The 25,323-nt window shown below is 39.2% G+C and overlaps 1 protein-coding gene across 1 annotated transcript in view; it reads right to left on the reverse strand.

Annotated features, from left to right (window-relative positions):
• TNPO1 (transportin 1) overlaps positions 1-23,317 on the reverse strand; it is a 93,253-nt gene extending 69,936 nt beyond the window's left edge. Inside the window, exon 1 of the mRNA XM_039242067.1 lies at positions 23,239-23,317. Coding sequence (XP_039097998.1) covers positions 23,239-23,253 — 15 coding nt within the window. The 5' untranslated portion in view covers positions 23,254-23,317. The remainder of the gene's footprint in view (positions 1-23,238) is intronic.
• Positions 23,318-25,323: the final 2,006 nt, after the last annotated feature.

Genomic DNA, 25,323 nt, shown 5'->3' on the forward strand with positions numbered 1-25,323 from the left:
AAAAACTCCTAGAAAAATACAGGGGAAAAGCTCCTTGACATTGGTCTTGCTAATGATTTCATGGGTATGACACAAAAAGCACAGGCACCAAAAGCAAAAACAAAGAGTGGGATCACATCAAGCTAAACAGCTTCTGCACAGCCAAGGAGACCATCATCAAAATGAAAAGGCAATCTACAGAATGGGAGAAAGTTTTGTAAACCATGTATGTGATAAGGAGTTAATATCCAAAACATATGAGAAATTCATACATCTCAATAGCAAAGAACCCAAATGATTTGCTTAAAAAAATGGGCAAAGAAGCTGAATAAACAGTTTTCCAAAGCAGATATTCAGATGGCCAACAGGTACTTGAAAAGATGCCCAGCATCACTAATCATCGGGCAAATGCAAACCAAAACCACAATAACGTTAACACCTCAAACCTGTTTGAGTAACAATTATCAAAAAGAATAGAGATAATAAGTGCTGGCAAGGATGTGGAGAAAAGGGAACTCAAATTGATGAAAAGGTAAATTGGTGCAGCTACTATGGAAAAACAGGATGGAGGCTCCTCAGAAACTTAAAAATAACTATCATATCATCTAGCAATTCCACTTCTGGGTATTTATCAGAAGGAAATAAAATCACTATGTTGAAGAATTATCTGTGTCCTCCTATTCAGTGCAACATTATTTACAGTAGCCAAGAAATGGAAATAAATCGGCATCCAACAACAGATAAATGGATAAAGAAAATGTGATATACAGTTGACCCTTGAACAACATGTTGGGTCTGAACTGCATGGGGCCACTTAGATGCAATTTTTTTTTTATACAAATACTGTAAGTGTATTTTCTTAATAATGTTTTCCTTTCTCTAGCTTTTTATTGTAAGAATAAACTATATAACACATATAACATATAAAATATATGTGAATCAACTTTTTATGTTATCGGTAAGGCTTCTGGTCAACAGCAGGCAATCAGTAATTAAGTTTTGGGGGAGTCAAAAATTATACCAGGATTTGCTACTGCATAGTGGTCAGCACCACTAACCTCCATGTTACTCGAAGGTCAACTGTACATATATATATATATATATATATATATATATATATACACACACACACACACATATATATTTATGTATATGTTTTATATATATATTATATAATTATATATTATATATATTTATGTATATATATACACATATATACATAAAATGTGTGTATATATATATCATATCCCATATTTGAGAAATTAAAAAAACCAGCAAACTCACAGAAAGAAAGTGGACTGGTAATTACCAGAAGTAAAAGGAGGGAGGGGAAATGAATGAAGACAGTCAAAGGATACAAACTTCCAGCTATAAGCTGATCAAGTTCTGGGATATAATGTATATCATGGTGATTATAATTAACAATACTGTATTATTATATTTGAAAGTTGCTAAGAGAGTAACTCTTAAAAGTTCTCCCCAAAATAATATTAATAACAATAATAATAATACATTGGAACCATGTGAGATAATGGATATGTTAACTAACCTTACTGTGGTAATCACTGCATCATATATACATATATCAAATCATTATGTATATATCATGAATTTCTGCAATGTCAAATGGCAATTTTATCTCAGTAAAGCTAAAAAAAAGTTTTTTAAGTTTATTTATTTTGAGAGAGAGAGAGAAAGAGAGAGCGAGCGAGCGAGCGAGCAGGGGAGAGACAGAAAGGGAGAGAAAATCCCAAGGAGGCTCTGCACTAACAGCAAAGAGCAGAACCTGATGTGGCGCTCAACTTCACGCCTGTTGAGATCATGACCTGAGCCAAAACCAAGAGTTGGACACTTAAACGACTAAGATACCAGGTGCCCCTAAAAAATGTTTTCTTAAACAAATAAGTGAATAAGAAATAACAATAAGTTTTATCACTGCTCCCCCCAACCCAGAAAAAGACTTGGGTTTGAAATGTAGACCTTTCTTATTCTTATTCCAATGTCTCTTCCACTCCAAACTATTTCTTTAGTTCATGGTTCACAAATATATAACTAAAAGAGTAGTTTGCTTTAAAATAAAATTGCTCAGGGTGACTGGGTGGCTTAGTCAGTTGAGCATCTGACTCTTGATTTTGGCTCAGGTCATGATCCCAGGGTCACAGGAATGAGCCCTGGGTCAGGCTCCAAGCAGAGTGGGGCGCCTGCTTAAGATTCTTTCTCCCTTCACCCCTCTTCCCTACTCAAAGAGTCAGATGCTTAACTGACTGAGCCACCCAAGTGCCCCTATATAAAGTGAGACATTGTACAGTTGATAGAAATCTAAGCTGGTATATTTTAGAAAAATTAGATAGAGCATATTAGGACAATCATTACAGATCATTTTGGTAACTGCAAGTATGCTGTTTCATTGTGGTTAGATTGTTCCTAAAGTTCTCAAGTGACAGGTCCCTAGGAATTTCTCATTCAGGTCTAGAACTATCCTTGATTGTTATGGTGTAATAAGTTGATTCAATATTTCATAATTTCTGTTGTAACCAGGAAAAGGAACATAGCACTATGCTCACTGGCAAGGGCTGAATTGGAAAAGGGTCAGAGTACATTAGCCAATAAAAGAGAAAATGGTTAGTAGGCTGATTATCATTAGCTTGGAAGATTGAAATCTTTCTCACACATAACAGGGGCACATATCATTCAGATTTCAAGTGTGGGAAGGCAGCGACAGGAGAACAATTTATGAAAGAAGATCAATTTTTATAATTTTAGTTCCTATGATGAATACTGTTCTACACTATTTATTGTTGGTAAGCAGGAAGATAGAGTTCAGGAAACATGGGTTCCAGAGTCCTGATACATCCAGGGGCTGAAATCCCAATCCTCCTCATTGTTTTTAGGGAAGTAGCTTAACTCTCTTAGCCACAGTTTAGTTTTCTGTGAAATGGGCTGAAGAGAAGATTAAATGAGAATGTAAACTGCTGCAATAGTAGGCAATGTTCATTTCCTTCCTACTTTACCTCCCACTAAAATTATCATTAAAACAGATCTACTGATGGCAGTTTGTACTATCAGATACCCATTAAGATGAAGATGACATTATTATTTTTTTTAAGATTTTAAGTAATCGTTACACCCAACAAGGGGCTTGAACTCACAACCCTGAGATCAAGAGTTGCATCCTCTACTAACTGAGCCATCCAGGCACGCCAAAGATCAAGTTATTTTTGTATTATCAAAGAATATACAACAAATGGACTGTTTGAATCACTTAAATGAGACGAGAGTCTAAAGACGTAAAAATCATAATAGAAATACTGAAGGATTAAGAAGAACAAATAAAACCATCAGAAATTAAGTGCTAAGTATATTTTTTTAGTTTATTTATTTACTTATTTTGAGAGACAGAGAGAGCGCAAGCAGGGAAGGGGCACAGAGAGAGGAAGAATCTCAAGCAGGATCGGTGCTGTCACTGCAGAGCCAGATGCAAGGCTCGAACTCATGAACTGTGAGATCATGACCTGAGCTGTTATAAAGAGCCGGATGCTTAACCGACAACGGAGCCAGTCAGGTGCCCCTCAAATGTTGAATATTAAATCAGATGGGAATGTAATCAATCTGTAAAAATTTTATACGGGCAAAAATTAAGTAGTTGACTGAGGGTAGTCTTCACAGTAAGAAAAGAGATAGGAAAAGGATATCACAAAACAAATTCTACAGAGATAGTTCACAAATGGAGAAAAAATAGCAAGAAATAATGCATGACAAATGGTATTATGCGACAAACCATTTAGCACAAAAAACAGTAGCACATATTCTGTGTGTTCAAGTCTGTTTTTCTCTTACTGTGACAGTGATTGAGACATAAATAAATGAATATAAAAACCTAGAATGAAATATGAGATGGTAAGGGAATCTGAGATTACACCGGACCCAGGGAAAATAATCCTAATCTACTATACATACTAAGAAAGTGTTCAGTTTATAAGAATATACCCTTAAAAGTGAATCTTGGGTTAAAAAGCTTATTGTCCTCTTGCAAATACAGATACTGAGTTACTGGCCAAGTGAGTATCACATTCTAATTACTATCCATTCCCCCTCATCCCATGAAACTGTAATCCATCAACTTTAACTGTCCTTAGAGAATAGCGATCATAACATCTTCAGAATGAAAACATTAGACAGTATCTATCCTTTCCTTTTATTTTAAAAAATGGGGAAATCAAGACCCAGAAACATTACAACTGAATTAAGGGAAAGAATTTAACTTCAACTTTTAAAAACATGGTTAAGGGCACCTGGGTGGCTCAGTTGTTAAGGATCTGACTTTGGCACAGGTCATAATCTCACAGTTCATGAGTTGGAGTCCCACATCGGGTGAGCCCTGCTTCTCTCCCCCACATAAGACTCTCTCTCTGCCTCTTACTCACTTGCTCCATCTCTCTCTAAAAAAATAGTAAAAAATAAAAACATAGAACATTCAGATCTATATTATTGCATAGTATACTGATTTTCTGATAAAATCTACCAGTAACCTCAAACCCTTTCTCTAAAGGGAACTGGATAGTCCATAGCCCATGCGTAAGTGTTGGGTCTAATGGTAAGGTTGACACTTTGTGATTGCATTTCCTAAGTGCAACTGATTAAAACAAAGAGCGGGTGGGTACCTGACCCTCCATGTGATGAATCCTGGCACAAAAACGTGAGCTCGATCAATTGGATTTCCTTCCTCAGAAATATCAACAGAAAGTACTAAGATCATTTACCAGTTCTCAAAGAAGCTGTCAATGATGTGACACATGTCAAGAAAAAATCATAAAGGGGCATAAATTCTAAGCGAGGCGAAAGGAGAATGGAGTGCACAGAGAGGAGGACGGAAGTGCCGAGCGAGATTACATGGTCCTCCAGAGTGAGAGTAACTACTCCTGGGAGCTGTCGTGATTCCTGATGGATTCCTACTTCCACAAATGACTTAAAATAAACCTCTCTCTTTCTCTTAAGACAATCTGAATGAATTTCTCTTCCTTGGAGTGAAAAAGAGCTTAATTATAATACAAATATTAAAGAATATATATAATATATAATTACATGATTATATATATTAAATGTTACATTCTAACAAACTATTCCCAAAATGTATTTAAGTGGAAGGAACTCAACTTCTTAAGGGGTTCTCTAGGAACTGTAGGGTTGGTATAGTGAAGTTGATGACTGTTGTGGAAATCAATTTCCAAAGACTGAACAACCAGAGTAAATTTGACAGCTGACAAGGAAGTCTCTGAGAGATCCTGAGTATAATGAATGTATCAAAAAGGGTGGAAAATAAACTGAGAAGGAAAAGAGAGAAAGCCAAGAGTAAAACCAGCTGCCACTTCAGGTGTACATCCTCTTTGGATACAGCAGAATTCCTTACCCATCTATTTCTACCCTTCCCTTGCCTATTCCAGATTATACTATTTTGGTTCTGATCAATGCCAATCCTTGCCTCTGCTGCCATCAAGGGAAGACATGCTTCATAATATTCATTTCATTCATATTTATACCTGTGAGAGATGTAGAAATAGTGGCAATTTACCCTCACTATGATGTTAGCTTTCAATAACTGGCTTCCCAAGACTAAGACAGTCCACATGTCAAAGAACCTACAATATCTTTGACACATTTCCAGGAGGCACCACTATTACAAGCACAGTAGATAAACACATGCCTTATTTGAACAAATATAAAAGGGAGCTCCTATCATGTTAGAGCAATACAAAGTTAGATGATGCAACACGGTAGTAATATATTAATTACTTCTCTGGAAAACTGTTTTAGAAGCAACAGACAACACATGAAAGAAAAGTCACAAAATAGAACAGTAAACAAACAATGGAAAATAATGCATCTTATTAGTAATCAATAAATGTAATAATGAAGTAAAGTTTTAGACTAATTAGCAAAGATAATTTTATAACAATACCCTATGCTGCTGAAGATACGACAAATTACTGAAGGTAGAGTAAACTAATAAAACCTATTGGAAATCAACTCAGCAATCTGTATCAAGAGCCATGTGCATTTTAATAACCTTTGACCTCATAATTACACTTCTTAGACTATATCCTAAGAATCCTAAAGGAAAAAAAGTGTTATTCTCAAATATTTTATCCTGGGGTTCGTTCTTTTATTCTTTAATGTTTGTTTATGTTTGAGAGAGAGACAGAGAGTATGTGTGAGCAGTGGAGGGGCAGAGAGAGAGAGAGGGGGACAGAGGATCCAAAGCAGTACTTTGTGCTGACAGCAGTGGGCCTGACGTGAGGCTCAAACTCACTAACCATGAGATTATGACCTGAGCCAAAGTTGAATGCTCAACTGACTGAGCACCCAGGTGCTCCAGCCATCTTTTTAATGACTACATAATAACATAACAGTTGAATGTTTACCCATGTATTTATTGTTGTATGACAAACAATCCCAGGTGGTGCCTGGGTGGCTCATTCAGATGAGCGTGCAACTTCGGCTCAGGTCAGGTGAGGAAGTAAAGAAACTGATCAAAAGTTCTATGTAGACAATAATAACAAATAAGTAAAAATATGTGTAAGATAAAGTCAGAATTGTTAAATGAAAAAAAGCAGAAGAAAACAACGAAAACCTAGCAGCAGATGAGAAGGTTAAGATTATGGGCTTTTTTTCTTTTCTCTTTAAAAAATTTTCCATACTGTGGTTTGTATTACTTTTCAAATGAAAATAAACAATAAAAATCTCCAAACATATAAGCGTTTGAAGTCCAAAAGAGGACAGGGCAAAAGGTCCCAGAGAATGTTACTATATTATGATACGGTGCTTGCTATTCATAATAATGACAGAATCATCAAAAAGCTTAAATCATACATTTTTTACTTGTTAAAAAGGCAAAAAGGTGTGAAATATAATTTAGAAAGTTTCATGTGAAAATGCTTAAAGGGTATGGCACTTAAAGGGTTATATTTTAGTTACAGAAAATTGATGTACATGCAGAACTTTCCCACAGATTATGCTATTAAAATGAGTAGGCACAGTGATATAAAGAAGCTATTGGAAATTAAGAAAATCTTTATTACCAATGGAAAAACACTAAATCTCTGCAAAGCAAAAGAATTATATCAACGAAGTTGTTTTATAATCCCAGACACCTACTCTCAGAGAAAAAAATGGAAATTTAACTTTTACTTACATAATGGGAATTGTTATGATTTCTACATTAGTGATTAATTTTTGATTACAGTTTAAATATCTTGTATGTGTAGACAAATTTTTAATAATGTTATGATAGGTTAATATTAGGACTTATTTAACAGTTTAAATGAAATACTAAGAAAAGATATACAGAAAAGACTACTAGAAAATTTAAAACAAGAATACCACAATTTTGCTTAATATAAAAAAAATTTCAGGGCACCTGGCAAGCTCAGTCTGTAGAGAATGCGACGCTTGATCTCAGTTTTGTGAGTTCAAGCCCCACACTGGATCTAGAGACTACTTTTAAAAAATTCCAATCACTTCTCAATTTCATAATTTTTCAAAACACTGGCACATAAATCAAGAAATAGCACTTAAAAAAATCAATGAAGAGCTTGATTAAACCTTACGCTGAACTAGAAGAAAAAAATCCCATTAAAATGTAAAAACCTAAAGCAAATTAAAATAAATTTAGCTTAGAAAAGAGGGTCTATAATTCTTCTACAATGGTTCTTAAAACTTTTGTGGCAGTAAGTTCTATAGATTCCCTCAATAACTGTAACTACAAATAGTACAAGAAAAATTTACAAATGTATGATAAGAAAATTTCAACTGCAGAAATAAGTACATACTACAAATAACTTAAATTTCTGATTTAGCATATACTAAACTGATAAAGGTTACAGTTCTAGCACTTTTCATTTTGCTATTCAATCATTTTTGTCATGTACTATTTTATTCTTTATTCTAAGAAAATAATTCATGGGGTGCCTGCGTGGCTCAGTCAGTTAAGCATCTGACTCTGGATTTCAGATCAGATCATGATCTCACACTTTGTGGGACTGAGCCGAGCATCGGGTTCCGTGCTGACAGCATGAAGCCTGCCTCGGATTCTCTTTCTCTCTCTCCCCCTTCCCTAAGTGCACATTTTGTCTCAAAATAAATAAATAAACATTAAAAGTAATTCATAAGTCAACAGACTAAGCGCTTAACTGACTGGGCCACCCAGGCACCTTTACACCTTTATTTTGAGTCTTAGAAAAAAATAAATCAATTAAGTTATAAAAAAAAAACCTTTTCCTACATAATTTCCTTAGAATTAAGGGTTCGGTATACAGAAAGCAAATCTTTAAATCACATGCAATGATATTACAACTTTAAAAAATTTCATACAGTGAATAATCCATATTATTTACAGTTAATAAATTACACAATCTCCAGTCAACTCTTCATTATACATTCTTACAGGAGTAGTATGCACATTCTAGAAGAAAGGAACGCCAGAAATGAAATCAATAAGCAAACATTTGCTAAGCACTGATATATGCTGGTTTTTAAAAAAAATTTTTTTAAATATTTTATTTTTGAGAGAGTGAGAGATGCAGTGTGAGCAGGGGAGGGTCAGAGAGAGAGGGAGATACAGAATCTGAAGCCAGGCTCCAGGCTCTGAGCTAAGTGTCAGCACAGAGCCTGACGCGGGGCTCGAACCCACAAACTATAAGATCATGACCTGAGCCTAAGTCGGATGCTTAACTGACTGAGCCACCCAGGCGTCCTGTATATATGCGTGGTTTTATAGCTGGAAACTACAAATGCAAAATTCCTAAGGTTTCTTTATGTTATTAAGTTCAATAATGCAATGTGTGGTGGGGCATTTGAGGAACAGGACCCAAAACATTTGAGATGTTCAGGAGTTTGTATTTCCACGATTCAGAAAATGATAATTTTCTGAGATCACAATTTGCTGCCTGAGCAAATGAAACTATACTAGAATCTCATGGGAGCATGTATCAATTCTGTTTTATAAATAAAAATTGCCTGGTGGATCCCTGATCAGCAAATAACCAACACCAACACAAAAGCCTCCAGCCTACTAGGAGGTAAGGGGAAAGTTAAGCTAGGATTTTTATAAGTCTTTTCCTTTTTATGCTTCAACCTTTTATTTCTCTACTGGCTGTTAAGCTTCTCCATGCAAATTCCTACATCAAATCTTAAACTACCATATCACATTCTTGAATCTGAGCTTACTATTTACATTAAAACAAGACTCTAGACAAACCTCCTACCTTTACAGTTTCTCCACTGTTTCATCCTTGACCTATGGAAGGATAAAGTGTCAGGTCAGGAGAAGAATGGGCGACAGACACTTGAATCACTGCCTTTCTGGAGCTAACAAACTCAGTGTAACCCCAGGGGGCTTTGGGACAAACTGCCCCCAACCACTGTTTTGGAGGTTTTTTGTTTTTGCTTTTTTTCAACATTTTAAAATTTATTGAGAGACAGAGACAGAGCATGAACACAGGATGGGCAGAGAGAGAGGGAGACACAGAATCCAAAGAAGGCTCCAGGCCCCTAGCTGTCAGCAGAGAGTCTGATGCAGGGCTCGAACCCACAAACTGTGAGATTATGACCTGAACTAAAGTCGAATGCTTAACCAACTGAGCCACCCAGACACCCCTGACCATGGGTCTTTTAAGTCTCCTGTGCCATGAAGAGCCAAAACAACATCAGGAAACAAAGGCGTGTTAAGAGATCTGATGTGCCTATCTCGGGTCTTCTCTGCAGGAAGAATAGTTTGGCCAGGCAACCCTGTACAAATCACTTCTACTCATTTGGTTCATTTCCTCACCTATAAAGCACCTAAGGACCGTGGTCCTTTAAGCTTCCGGAAGTGAAAAAACATTTAGTTGATTATAAACAATCAGTCTGGTCATATTCCACGTACAAAAGCCAGACTTTCTTCTATTCTTCATACTTGCTACTGAAATTCTCCAAGCCTTCAGGGAAACTTGTATTCAACTCAACTGTTCAAACGTAGTTGTGGGGCTACTGAGTTACATGTCATTTGATTCTTTCAGCAAATACTTGGGCTCCTGTGTCAGGCTTAGGTCACTTCTTACAGAAGTCACATTCAACAGTAAGAGCAATCTTTAACTGAAAATGTCAAAGAAAATTTTCACCATAACTCGGGTTTCTATCCAACAGAAGTCTTTACCCATTATCCCTATAAAACTGTAAAAGAAACTATGTAAAGCATTATTTGACTAAAAAGCCAATGGAGCATTCTAATTCCAGTTCTGGAGCACCTGTGATTTCAATGATTCACTGTTTAATGCTCTTTTCCTAACTTATGTCTCTTAATATTTCCTAATAAAGGTTGACAAGTAACATTTTATAAGCTTAAACAAACTCTTTCTGAAACACAGATCAGAACTCTTTATATTATAACCATATACTGCCAACTGAACTCTATCACAAAAGAAGTAATCCAAGCACGCTATTTTACCTTTCTAAACACCTAGCACCAATAACACTGAAAACATATAATTTACACCAAAGTCTGATAGCTTTCATATACGAAATTTAAATATCTTCACTTTTCTTGCTTTTCTTTCTGTCCCAATGCTCACCAGGGTGACAAATTAAACTCTGATCCACCATTACAATTATATAACCCAGATCTAGAAAGTTACATTCTTTTCGATATAAGGATCATTTCTCCTTATCTACATATCTGACTTATTTGTCCACTTCAAAGAGGGAATTCTACGTTTTTCTGTGCATCACTTGAGAGGCACTGTAATATAGAGCTTAAGAGTGCAAACCCTGGGGGTCCTCTGCTTGACTCTGAGCTCCTGCCTTGCCACTTATTAGTCATAGAAAGAATAATTAACCAAGGGGTAGTTAAGAGGAGAAAATGGTCAAGTTCCATTAAAAAAACAAAACAAAACAAACCTCTCTCTGTCTAAAAAAGACAATTATATGTAATATAAAACTCTGGGCTGGATCCTATACTGGAGGAAAAAAATGTTACAAAGAATCTTACTGGGACCAGGGACAAAACTGTAACAGAGACTGTAAAAACCGTAAATTTCCTGAATTTGATAATTATTATGTGGTTTTAGAAGAGAATAACCCAGCTCTTAAGGTCCAAATAGTTAAGGGGTAAAAGTTAAAAAAGTTAAAAGTATTTAAGGGGTCAAAGGGCAAGATGGATGAAGCTTACTCTCAGATGATCAAAAAAATAACTGTGTGTGTAGGAGTGGGAGAAATGCGTGTGGCAAAGGGTAACCAACTGGTCAATCCAGGTAAGCTGTATGTGCATGGGAACTGTCTAAAGTAGTCTCACAACTTCCGTCTAAGTTTAAAATTATTTCAAAATATTGTCTTGAAAACACAGCTCTGACTCCATTCACCCTCCACTACTATTCCACTGATCCGCTTCTTTCCATTCACAGAAACATCTTGAAAGTTGTGTACAGTCACCATCTCCCCATCTTTACTCAACTCCAGTGAAGCTGAGATTTCCTTTTTGCAAACCCAACGGTTTCTCAGCCTTATCCCTCCACAGTGCTGAACACAGGCAACCGCTCTTTCCCTTCCCAGGGTTTTCTTTTTATTTCACTGGCTGCTCTTTGTCAGTCTCCTTTGCTGGCTCTCCGACCCCTAAACAGCCTACCTCTCTTTCTTTTCTCTATCTATACATAATCTCATCCAGTCTGTGCCATTAAATAGGACTCTGAACTCCAGACTCAAGTATCCAATATTTGATAAGACATACTCATTTGTCTGTGAAATGGGCATCTTAAACTTTGATGGTTAAAACCTAACTCTTGATTCTTATCCTCATCCTGCTCGAACCTGCTTCTCCTTCACTTGCCTATACTACTCATGCAGTTGTGTGGCCAATATACTAAGAGACCATCCGTGATTTCCTTTACATCCCACGACCAAATCATCAGCCAGTGCCTATCAAAATATATCCTAAAATATACTCTGAATCTGACCACTTCTCACGCCCCTAGCCTGGGAACCACCATGTTCTACACGAGAATGGTCTACTACAATAATAGGTTTCTTGCCGTTCTGTTTCATTCCTTTACAGCCCATTCTCTGAGACAAAGCGGCAAAAATGACCATGGTAAAGCTGCAATTAAATCCCATCTTCTGACCATCAAAACTTTCCAATGGTTTCTCATCACCCTTAAAAATAAAACCTCATATCCTTACCACAGCCTACAAAAGTGTACCTAATCTGCGCTCCTGCCTCTCTCTGAACTAATCTCCTAGTAGTCTCTGATCCTTTTCCACTACGCTGATTTTCTGGCAGTTCTCTGATGTTACGCTTATTCCCACCCAAGAGTCTTCACTTTTGCATGCTTTCTTCAAATATTCATATTGCTCACTCCTTCTCATTCAGATTGTTGGCCAAATACAGTATTGAAGAAAGGCAACATTTTCTTCCCTTTCTCTCCACTCCATTACTATTTTCTCTTACTGCTTTAGTTAATACCTATTTCTTTCTTTTCCCCTTTCTCTTCATTAAAAAAATTTTTTTAAATGAAAAATTGATATGTGACTGTTTCTCACTATATAAAAAAAGGAAACAATACAAATGAAATTCTAGCTCCTTTCAAGTATCTCTCTTAATCCTGGTCTCCTCCCCAGTGGTATTCTAATATTCATCTGATGCATAAGCTTATAGAGCAGTTGTTTTGTGTATTTAAATACATATGTTTCTACAGAAATAATGCTTTATTTCTGTTTTATAAAACTCAGGGGTGCCTAGCTGGCTGTCGGTAGAGCATACGACCCCTGCTGTGGGTGCAGAGATTACTTAAATAATTAATCTAAAAACCTCCTTTAAAATATGCCTTTACTTTCCTACTCATTATATACAGCTTTACTTCATTACTAATTGCAGTATGAGTTCTTGAATACTTATTTATAATTTTGTACCACTAAAGCAATTCATTCATTTAACAGATATTTACTGAATACCTACTATATTCTAGGCACTGTTCTAGCTGCCATAGATACAGCAATAAATAAAACAAAGATCTTTGCCCTCTTGGAGCTTATGTTTGGGTGGGAAGATAAGGAAAATAAACACAAGTTTATATACCACAGAAACACTGCCAGCAAAGGACCAGATAATAAATATTCTAGGTTTCACAGACCACATGTCTGTTGTAGATTTACTTTTGTTTTACAACCCTTTGAAATGTAAAAACTCCTCTTAGCTCATAGGTTGTACAAAAACAAGCCAGAGGGTAGTAGGGCTCTAACTCGCTGACCTTTCATATAGCAGTATAAAAGGTAGTATCTGCTATGCAAAAAATAAAAGAATCCAGGATAAGGGGAATGGGAGGAGGCAGGATGAAGTATTAAAAAGGGTATCTGGGAAGGGTGTCTGGGTGGCTCTCTCGGTTAAGCATATGACTCTTGGTTTCGTCTCAGGTCATAAATCTCACCATTCCAGAGTTCGAGCCCCACACGGGCTCCATGCTAACACTGCAGAGCCTGGCTGGGATTCTCTCTTTCCCCCACTCTCTCTCTTTCTGTCCCTCCCCTGATCATGCTTGCTCTCTCTCTCAAAATTAAAAAAAAAAAAAAAGTGTTTAAAGGAGGTTACACCTGAACAAAGACCAGACGGTAAAGCCAGTGAGCCAAGTAGTATTTGGGAAAATGGATTCCAGATAGCTGACCTGGTAGCTAAAGCAAAGGTCCTAAAGTACAAACATGACATATGTTTTTGATAGAGCAAGGAGACCAGGGTGCAAGGAGGGAAAGTGGTAACAGGAAATAAGGTCAAAAAGGTAAGGACAAAGGGGAGCGGGTTGGGCAAATTATAGACAGTCTTCGCGGGCCACTGTAAGGATTAGATTTTCTCTGAATGAAAAGAAGAGCCACGGCAGTCTTCTGAATAAAGAAGTGACTGAGAATGTCTTAATTTGCAAAAGACTAGCTCTCACTGCTGTAGTGAGACAAGACTATTGGGAAGCACTAAGGCAGAATGGGGAAGCCTGAGTAATCTATTTAAACATTATTTATGATAGCAGTAGCTTGGATCAAGGTGGTAGTAGTGGAGAAGATGAGGTAAATCTGGATGTATTTTTATGATACAGAAAAAATAGGTTGTTCTGAAAAAATGGATATGAAGAGTCAAAGAAAAAAGCAAAAGCAAAGATGACTCTAAGATTTTAGCCAAGCTACTGGGAGGAGGGAGTTGCCATTGACAGACAGAAATGGGGGGGAGTCCATGTGTAGAGTAGGTACTGGGGAGATGTTTAGGAGTTTAGTTTGGAAATGCTGAGTTTGATGTGTATCATTAGACATTTAGGTAGAGACGGTGAAGAGGCAGCTGTACATGTGAGACTGGAATTAAGGAAAAGAGCTAAAGATCTAAATTAGGTTGTTGCTGGCATTTAGATGGTATTTAAAGCCATGAGACTGAGTAAAATTATCAATGAAGTGATAGGAAAAAAGAGAAGAGAAGGCAAGGAATGAGCCCTGGGTCCTTCAACAAACAAGGTCTGTGAGAAGAAAAGGAAAGGAGAATTACAAGGGGCCAGGAAGGAGTCAGAAGGTAAGCAGGGGTGTGTGGTATACTGGAAAGCAAAGAAAGTGTTTCAAGGGTAAGGGAAAAAACAGCCCTGTCAAATGCTGCTGATAGACCAAGTAAGACGAACAGAATCAATGGCACGTGGCATTTGATAACATGGAAGTTACTGGACAACACGAGCCGTTCGGTAGGAATGGGGCAGCCAGGATCCTGATGGGAGTGGGTTCGCTGTACACGGGAGAGTAGAATCTGGCGTTACCAAGTATGGACAACTCTTTCAAGGAGTGATGCTGCAGAAGGAAACCCCCAAAACGGGGAAACAGGTGGTGAGGAGTGGACCAAGTTTTTTGTTTTTAAATAACGGGAGAAATAACAGCATGTCTGTTTGCTGAGAGACATAATTCAATAAATGAAAAACACGATGTAGAAAGAGAGAAGCTGAAGCAACGTCCTTGAGCACATGAGAGAGGATGTGATCTAGTACAAAAGCAGACACAAGAACATGAACAGTTAACCTGAGTAATAAGCAGGAAGACAGCATGTGTTGACACAGATGCAGGTAGCTACACGGGGTGCTGGGAGTCTATGTAAGTTTTCTGATCGCTTTTCTTTTTTAATGTTTTTTATTTATTTCTAGGAGAGAGAGAGAGAGAGAAACAGCATGAGCAGGGGAGGGTCAGAGAGAGAGGGAGACACAGACTCTGAAACAGGCTCCAGGCTCTGAGCTGGCAGTCAGCACAGTGCCCGACGCGGGGCTCGAACCCACGAACCGTGAGATCGTGACCCAAGCGAAAGTAGGACGCTTAACCGACTAAGCCAACCAGGCGCCCCAGTTTTCTGATCACTTCTATTTTCTTAGCAAAGCAGGAAGGAAGGTCATGCATGAGCTACAAGTGAGGATGGGAAAAGAGATACCGGAGGTTCGAAGAAGAGAAGATATGAAACAGTCGCGCAGGAGTAGGAGAGTGAACAGACTAAGAAAATACAGTACAATCAACAGGGAGCATCAAGGGCCCTTCAGGAAAGGGGTCAGGAATGGTTGTGTGTTTTCTTCCAGCTACACTGTTACCCAAGGGCAGGTACAAAGCAGAGAATTGGTTTTAACTAGGCTTCTGTTTCTGCCAAACAAAGAGCACGGAAGTGGCTCCAAAGGAGTGATTAAACTGATTGACCAGGGGCGCCTGGGTGGCTCAGTTGGTCGAGTGCCTGGCTTCCGCTCAGGTCACGATCGCACAGTTCCGTGAGTCTGAGCCAAGCAACGGGCTCCTCCTCGGTCCTCCTGTCTCTCTGCCCTCCCCTGCTCCTGCGCACGCACTCACTCTCTCAAAAACAAATGAAAAACAAAATTAAAGATGATTAACCATGAAATTTCAGCCGAGTTAAGGGAAGGACTGAAACTATCAACAGGATGAGCGGCAGGGAATCAATAACAGGACCGATACACTGGAGATTCCACTGGGGTCAAAAGATGGTTGGGGCTGAGGTACTAACTAGAATGAGGGAACTACAAAAAAAAAAAAAAAAAAAGTGCGGTCACAGAGTAGAACACAAAAACTTGTACCTACAGAAGGCCTGTAGTTACTGACAAGGCAGGAAGGCATCACCACGGGAGTGGGTGAGATAGGGGAGATGAGCACTGGAGGAAAGGTCTAGGAATGAGAGGCCAGGGTACTGGAAAGATTGGTTATGTATATTTTTTTCAATTTCAATATAAAGACTGAAGCAGTGCTGAAGAGAGGGGCAATGAGCCTGGAGCGAAATTAATTGAAGAATGAAGAGGAGTGATCTGGAGGACACTGATGGCAATTATACTATCAACAGTTAATAGCCACCATGAGGGGTAATGGATTATATAACCTGAGGATTTTTAGGGAGGCGGGAGGGAGAGGAGTCTGAAAGCAGCAAGGAGCTGCATGGCAGACACCTTTCCCACCTCTAGGAACACTGATAAGAAGGGCTACAGAAAACAACAGCCGCAACTGCACGGTGCAAAAAGTCAGCTTTCCAGAAGAGCGAGAAAGTGAAGGGAATGTTTAAGAACAGGTTGAGACTGGACTTTGCAGATGATGGACTGTAAATTCCGATGGGCACAGTATGAAGGGTATATGCTCACGTGCTTCTCTAAGAAACGGAAATTGCTGTGTCAAAATGTTTTTGCCTTAAAATTAAAATGGCTCTACTGACTTATTCAATGTAGCAGTTTTCGATACAAACTTGTCAATATACACTAGCAAAACTTTTTCACTTTTGCCAGTATGATGGGAAACAAAATATCCAAAATATCACTGTTTTATTTTGCACTCCCCTACTGGTGGGGCAGAGCATTATTTCACGTTGGCTAGCTGTACTGAGATTCCCTTTTGTTTATTTTTTAATTTCTTAACTGTTTATTCATTTTTAAGAGAGACAGAGAGAGAGAGAGAGAGAGGCAGATCACGAGCAAGGGAGGGGCAGAGAGAGAGGGAGACACAGAATCTAAAGCGGGCTCCAGGCTCTGAGCTGTCAGCACAGAGCCCGACATGGGGCTCCAACCCACGAACCACAAGATCATGACCTGAGCGGAAGTTGGACGCTTAACCAACTGAGGCACCCAGGTGCCCCTCTTTTGTGAAACTGGCCATTAAGAAACGGAGTTGTCTCGGGGCGCCTGGGTGGCTTAGTCGGTTAAGCGTCCAACTTTCGCTTGGGTCATGATCTCGCAGTTCGTGGGTTCGAGCCCCGCGTCGGGCTCTGTGCTGACTGCCAGCTCAGAGCCTGGAGCCTGTTTCAGCCTGTGACTCCCTCTCTCTGACCCTCCCCTGCTCACGCTGTCTCTCTCTCTCTCCTAGAAATAAATTAAAAAAAAAAAAAAAAAAAAGAAAAGGAGTTGTCTCTTTCCTTCTTTAAAAAAAAATTTTTTTTAATGTTTGTTTATTTTTGAGATACAGACACAGTGTTAGCAGGGGAGGAGCAGAGCGAGGAGGAGACACAGAATCCGAAGCAGGCTCCAGGCTCCAGGCTGTCAGCACAGAATCCAACACAGGGTTCAAACTCACAAATCAGGAGATCATGACCTGAGCTGAAGTTGGCTGCTAAACCGACTGAGACATCCAGGTGCCCCTGTCTTCTCTTTTCTTATTGGTTTATACTGCTTAGAAACTGTTTTTCTAGTTTATTCCGCTCCCAATGATTCGCACAAATCAATGTTATACGTTCCTTGTTTCAAATCTTCCTATGGCTCATGCTAGGCCCAGTGGGTTGTCTCTTCCTCAAATCCCTCTACTGGATACCAGAGGCATTAAAGGCCCGCCAGTCCAACTGGTCAAACCCATGAGTCTGCATACTGTCTATGACTGTTTTAGCAGAACATGTTTACTGTCTAGTCCTTTACAGAAAAAGTTTGTGGGCTCCTGCTCTGTATCTTTTAGGGCCCCTGAACTGCTTGCGGTTTCAAGGACACGGCAGGTCCTTATCTTTGGGGACACAGTGTCTGCGTGCTGCCCCTACTCCCCTGAAAACCCTGAGCCATTTCTCCTATCCCCTGCATGGACTCCATTACTAGCCCTGCTGGATACCTCCACAGATTTATATTGTAAAAGCTGTAACTACATTTTGTTCTGCTTTTTTGTTTACCTCTCTCTCTCTCCAGGAGAATGTAAATCTCTAAATGACAAGGGACAACCCCAGCACTAATAAATGTTTAGTGAATGAAGAAATGGCACGCAAAATCAATCCTTCAGAATTTGCCATCTTTCTCATCATTTTCCTGTTTTCCTATGTTCCAGCTGAAAATAACTATTTTTCTTTCTATGTCATTAAGTATTTTTCAAAAATACTATTTCTAATGGCAGCATAATGAACAATTTTCTAAGAGCTTCTTTACAGTTTTGGTGGATACCACCTATTCCTAATCATATATTTACATCTGTTGAGTATGATCACGATTTGGTGAAGTATTTCTCTGCTTTAATCCCTTCCTTAGTAAAGACAAAGGCAGTGGAAGCTTGGTCTTTCCAGGACAGACCATTTTATCTATGGCAGCCACATCTATACTTGAGGATTAAGAGGTTCTGCTGAATATTATTTTATTAATGGCTTCAGAGTTCTTCACACTCAACTATAAAACACAATTAATTTTTTTCCCTTCACTTTTCAGTATATAATTAACTTCCTACAGTTTGTGGGGGAGTCTTATTCTCCTAATTGGAGTATCTTTTTTTGTTGTTATTTCTCTAGTAAGACTTTAGTTTGGCAGGGGTTTTACTAAGTGTATTTCTCAATTTGGTTGCATAATAGACCACTGTTACTTTGTTTTTTTAAATTGTTTTATTTATTTTGGGAGAGACACAGAATCTGAAGAAGGCTCCAGGCTTGGAGCTGTCAGTGCAGAGCCTGACGCAGGGCTCGAACTCAGGAGCCATGAGATCATGACCTGAGCCAAAGTCAGACACTCACCAACTGAGCCACCCAGCAGCTCCCGCCACTGTCACTTATATAGATCTCCTAAATGTGACAGATTTGTTTCTTCTCCCCCTATTTGTGTTGAGGTCACTGCGAAGAGTGTTTCACCATAGATACATATTGTGTTCATTTTAGAAATCAGCTATATATATTTATTACCAATTACACCTCATTCAGTTAAGGATATTTTCTCCTTTTGTAAAATATATGCAGATAGTTAGGCCCTCTCTGGTTTAACGTTGTAATTTACCCATTCATTACCTCCAGCTCAAGTTTTACTATCTTCATAATGTGTAGATCCAGTAAGTTATAATAGTAAACTATAAGATTCATTACGGTTCTGTATTTATTCAATGTGTACATATTCACCACAAGATTCTGAATATGTATATTACATGAAATTATACAACTAAAGGATATGAGCTTTGCAATCAGATAGATCTAGCTTCAGATTTAGCCTTGAACACTCTGAGTCCATGGGCAAAGTACTTGCTTATCTATAGGTAATTCCTATGTGGAAGACAAGGCTATGATAATGAGCAGAATGTATATAAAAGTACAGACGTTATGATAAATACCTGCAAATAATGCCTAATATATTATATGGAAAAAATGTTAATTCACTCCCTCTTCCTTCCCATCTTAAGCAATAAGGGCAATAAATTCTGTGCTCCTCAGTTTTCAGTCCATTGTTAAATTCTCTTAGGTAAAAACAACATGGGAGCTTTGGTGTTCATATACTCCCAGTATTTTCACTTTGGAGAATCCATCTTAATGAAATAATCTAAAACACAGAAGTAGTTCTATGTACAAGGATGTTCACTGTAATGTTTCTTATACTGGGGAAAAAAAAAAAAAACATTAGAAACTTGCTAACTGTCCACTAAGAAAATGTTTAATTATGAGAAAGTCACATTATAAGGTCATTATAAAAAAATGCTGACAGAGGCACTTGGGTGGCTCAATCAGCTAAGTGTCCAGCTCTTGATTGGGGCTCAGGTCATGATTTCATGGTTATGAGTTAGAGCCCCTTGTCAGGTTCTGCATTGACAGTGAGGAGCCAGCTTGGGAGTCTATCTCTCCGTCTCTTCCAATCTCTCTTTCCCCTTCTCTGCCCCTCCAAAGCTCATGTGCACTCTTCTCTCAAAGTAAATAAACTTAAAAAAAGAAAAAAGAAAACTTAAAGAAAAAAATTTTAAATGCTAACAAAATAATTAACAACATGAGAAAATGCTTATGTTGCTAAGTGAAAAAAAGAATGAAAAGTTATTCATATAGTAAAGTCTCAACTATGTGAAAACTGAATAAAGAGAAAAAATATTGGAAGGAGATATATCAACAGGCTTACAGTAATTATCTCAAAGTCTAGATATTAGTGATTATAATCTGATGAGTTATTTTCTAAAAGATCAATGGTCATGATAATAGAAGCTATTATTTACGGAGTGTTTACTACATCAGGCCTAGTTCCAGGCCTGAATTTACCATATCAACTCAGTCAATCCTCACAGCATTATGAGATGAGAAAACTGAGGTAGAGTGAAATGAAGTAACTTGCCCAAGTCCACAGAGAATTTCAGGTGTCAAGATTTGAATCCAAGAAGACTGGCTCTAGAGGTCCTGTTCCTAACTGCTACATTGCTTTTATTTTAAATTTTAACCATTAAAAAGGCAAAGGCAACTCAAAGCTTACGGTCTTTCAGTTATCAGCTTTGTTTTAGCTTTAGGCATTCTTTTAGTTCTGAGTTCAAGTATTTGCTCTGCCATCAGGTGCCATTTTGGAACAAGAAGTAGCCAAGATGTATGGGTTATATCCACTCCAGAAAATTCCAAGACAAATCTGCATCCCTACTTCCTGTTCCAATATCTCATTTAACCACTGCGACTCATCTAACCATTCTAAGTTATTACATCCACTTTCAGTACTTCAAAGAATCCTAGTTAGGAGGTCCTCAGGCAACCAAATGAGGCTTCTAGAAACTCCTACGCTAACACTCAGCCATAGAACTGCAACTACAGTTCCCACCCTCAGAGACATCTATCCTCCATCATAAAGTTCACCCACCCTGCAACCCAGGAGACACCTTTCACTTGCCAACACTCAATGGGTATCTACCACGGCACTGGCAGAATGGACCAATTAAGAAAGACTCCCAACACATGGGGAATTTTTTTTGTCTCTGATCCCTATTTTTCAAGTTCCCTATTTTTCTCCACTGTTTTTGAAAACAATCATCAGTTAATCAATCACTTTGATTCTTTCAGCGTTCTCACCCGCTTGCTGGTAAACCAAATTGTTTTTCTGGGAGAAAGGCCTTTCTGGCACCAATACATATTCAAGTATCAAGCTCAGGAAAAAAACAGTCACAACTTATACTCCAGGCAATAAAAATAACTCCCACTTACTGCTGTGTTCCTCTCTGCGGTGTTCATTTGATAAACTTATTTCATGACATATGCTACTTGTTTTGCCTTCCTTTATTAATCAAATTTCTTTTAAAAACAGTATTTGCAGAATCCAACATGGATAAAAGCAAGCAATTCTTCCAAATATAGTACAAGTACACTTCAAAGCAGTTCATTTACAGTATTTAGAAAATGTGAGTTTATGTGATGTATTTAACATTATATAAAAAAGAAAAACTAGTCATAAAAACAATGAATACAATGTCAAGTGTTGCTAATGGAAATACAACCAGAATCGTGTGTATTTTTTTTCCCCAAATCTTATCCTGCTCATAATATATTTTGGTAATCAGCTTGATTCCTTTCAAGGACTTTTATAGGTATTTCAGTGAGAAGAATTTAATAATTCCTTGAATCCTTGGGACAAAAATGTCACTACATCAAGGGTGATCCAGGCAGGGTCCCTTTTAGGAAAAAAAAAAATGGAGCACTAATAGTTCACTGGTCTAACATTAACTTAGGTGAAGTAAAAACTGGACTGCTAAACTGTTATGCATTTGTGAATGCATGTGGCGGGGAGTAAAAAAGAAATCTGCACCTTCTAACTAACATTCCCCTTTTGCGGCTCCAAGTTTTCAACTTGGCAGAGTCACTGTTCAACAAGAAAGGTGTGCAGGGCAGGGTAAAAGTGGAAAACAAAATAGTTTCCCCCCCAAAACGGAATACTTCCCTTCTTCAGTAAGTGTAACTTATTTGCCATTCTAGTATGAAAGCTTTGATATAAACGGGAAATTTAAAATCTAAAAGGAACTTCCGTTATCCTAAATGACAATAAGCCTGTCAGGATAGCCATCTTACCACCTTATTATTTCCAAATACCGATAAGACAATTCAGCTTGGGTTTTTTTTTTTTCTTTATAAACGTCTTTTCCTTAGGCCAGAAAAAGCACCATTTATAAGCTCATCATTGAAGTCACCACTGTTTCAAGGTAGGATTGTTAGGAAGCTTCTTAAAACAACTGTCAAAATCAATTTGTGAACAGCCGCCAAGTTGAAATTTCTACGTCTCTATCTGTTGACGGACCAAACCAGTGATTAAGAAAACGGACTCAGATTTCGGTAGCAAGCAATCCTTGCCACATCCAGCGGGTTTTTACATCAGGAGACAAACTGGCGATCATTTTCAAAGGAAGAAAGCCTTTTCTTAATTGCAGTGGCTGGTCTGCTCCTCGGCAGCTGTTCCCTGTTGCGTGCTCGCGTGGGAGAAGTACCAAAGGGTGGAAGTGCAAAAAACACAAACCCACGCGAAGCCCGTACAGTTACAAACATTAAAGTTATGTAAATATGTTGTGAGGCCGAGAGGCCACAAGGGGCAAGAACCGCCCAGAGAAAGCGATCCGCCCCGGCTGAGTGTAGAGGCGAAGGCGTGTGCGCGCCCGGGACACAAGGGCAAAGGGGAACGGGCGGGGGACAAAGACGGGCCACCCGGGGCAGACAGTGTCCCCAAGCGTCCAGACCGGCAGGAAGCAGCCGCCCTGGCGCAGCGACTGCGGCACCAAGGCCCTCAAACGCCGCGGTATCACAGAAAGCTCCCCGGCGAGAAGACTCCCCCCTTCTCGCCGCCCTTACCCGGCCCCCGGCCGACCTCGGACGCCTGAGGAGGCGCTGCCCGACCGCCGCCGGCGTCCCGCGTCCCGGACGCCCCGGCCGGCAGCTGTTGGGCTTAGAACCGCGCCTCCGCCGCCGCCGGCCTCCAAACGGCCGGGAGGGCGGCGGGTCGGGCGCCTCTCCCTGCGGCCCCTCAGGCAGCGTCAGAACGGCTGGCCTCCGCTCCCGCCCTCCAGTCAGGGGCCGCGCACCCTCACGCCACCTACCCGGTCCCACACCATCCCAGAGGCCTCCGGCGCTCGGGCCCTCTGCCGAAGCGGCGCTGCCTCCCGTCCGAGGCCTGAAATGGCTGCGGAACAAAGAGAATCAGGGCTCGGACGAGCGCCGGTCCGATTGGCCGGGAGGCGGGGCCCGCCGCGGGAACGTTCGGCGGCGGTCGCCTAGGCAACGGCGGCGCGGCTGGGAAAAGCGCGGCCGGGGCCCGCTAGGCCCGCGGACCTGCGTCCGGCGGCGCGCGCCGGCGCTGTGGCTCCGGCCGCGCTGCAGCGGCCGCTGTGCGCCGCGAGGCATCGGCCAAAATGGCCCTGCAAGTGTGGACGCTGAGGGACTGTCCGGGGCCTCCTAGCACGACGACCCTACCGCAGACGAACTTCCATGCTCCCGGATAATCTCCAAAGCGACAGCCCTGCCCCGGGAGCCTATTTAACACGGAACATGCCGCATATCCCCCAGTAATACAGTTCCAACGTTGCTGGTAAAAAAACAGAAACGACTTCAGTGGATGGATGTGGGCAGAGGGCTGCGTGCTAATGCTGCACGATTGACTTTTGAAGTATACTGTGTCTAGCATGGCAACTGCTCTGTATGCACAATTAAAGGATTTATAAAATGGTTTTACGTGTCCTGGTGTGTATTAAAATAAAACCACTTTCCTCCTTTTAGAAATAAGAAGCCCTCCTCTTTGTAAGCAGCCATCATGAGAAAGTAAAATGTCTTCTATTTTCTAAACAGAACATAATCCAAAATGGGAGAAATAGATGTTTTTACACTCAATTATAATAATGGTAATGAACTGATAAATAACAGTTCCCTTCTCCACTTTATTCTTATATATACATTTCCTATATATGAATATTTTAAGTTGCATAGCTAGATGATCATTATAACCCATGGTGATGATGCCGCTGATAATATCCTTCCTCATAGGATCAACGTGTGTAAAATGCCGGTAGTTTTTACTATCCTATTTGTAAGTGCTGTATGTATAATGTTTTGAAAATGTGTAGCAGTTGTTGCCTTCCAGGCATATTCGAGGTAAAATTAGAGTTCCAATACTAGACAGGTCTTTTCGTTTACATTGATAAAGCTTCTTTGGTAACAAACTTGCTAATAATTTTCATTTGCAACAAGTCATTTTACCAAGGAATTAATTTATTTCACTTAAATTCTGAGTATAGAAGGACCAGTTTTATCATTAGGAAATAGAACATGGCAAGAAAAAATATTTTACAAAACTAAGACACTCATAATTAGGATTCCAACATTTTTTAATGTTATTTTGATAGCAGTTAGATCACAGGAGCATGCACCAAAAAGAGGCCTTCAGAGAGGAATAAATTACTAAGGAAAAAACTTTATGTAAACTTTTCAAAATGTACCTTAGTGTCTCCGCAGGAAAATTTACCCAGAATGCCTATATTTATCCAAATAACAAAAAGAGCTTATTTCTGCATTTGAAAAGTCCCATTATGGGACATTTTGGGGACATCAAGGAAACCCTGATCCTTGCAAATCAGGGGATGTGTGGTATCCGCAATTTACCTTGCTAAAGAAAAACAACAGGAATACTTTTTAAATGTAAAGGTTTAGCAAATAATGACGGATGTAAAGAGCTACTGATAAAGCAATTAGTCAGGAATTCACCTGAATAATACCTTGGAACTAACTGAAATTAATTTTAAAAAGTGAAGTATTATTTAATGTATGTAAGAGGACTTATTGACCAAAATCTTTTGAAAGAAAAAAATGTTGATCATCAAATGTTGTGAAATTGAGACTAAGAACATTAAATATCCACACTTTTATGACATTTAAATAAAAGTGAATTAAAATTTAGTACAAATAGCTCTGTATTCAATGAAGAGATGCTTACACATATAGCCTTTTTGTCTGTACCTTCTAGGTTAGGTTAAAAATACATGTTTTAAACAGTAAATCTTCTTACCATTAACGAGGGCTTATTAACATGGCTTATTTTATTTTACTTTTCCTGTTATTTGTTAACCCTTTGCACAGTTTGCACATGACATAGCAGCTGCCCAGTAGTGTTTTCTCTTTAGACCCGAATACAA

This window comes from Hyaena hyaena, unplaced genomic scaffold (assembly GCF_003009895.1).
Source record: "Hyaena hyaena isolate Hyena2069 unplaced genomic scaffold, ASM300989v1 scaffold_205, whole genome shotgun sequence".
Classification (NCBI taxonomy): domain Eukaryota; kingdom Metazoa; phylum Chordata; class Mammalia; order Carnivora; family Hyaenidae; genus Hyaena; species Hyaena hyaena.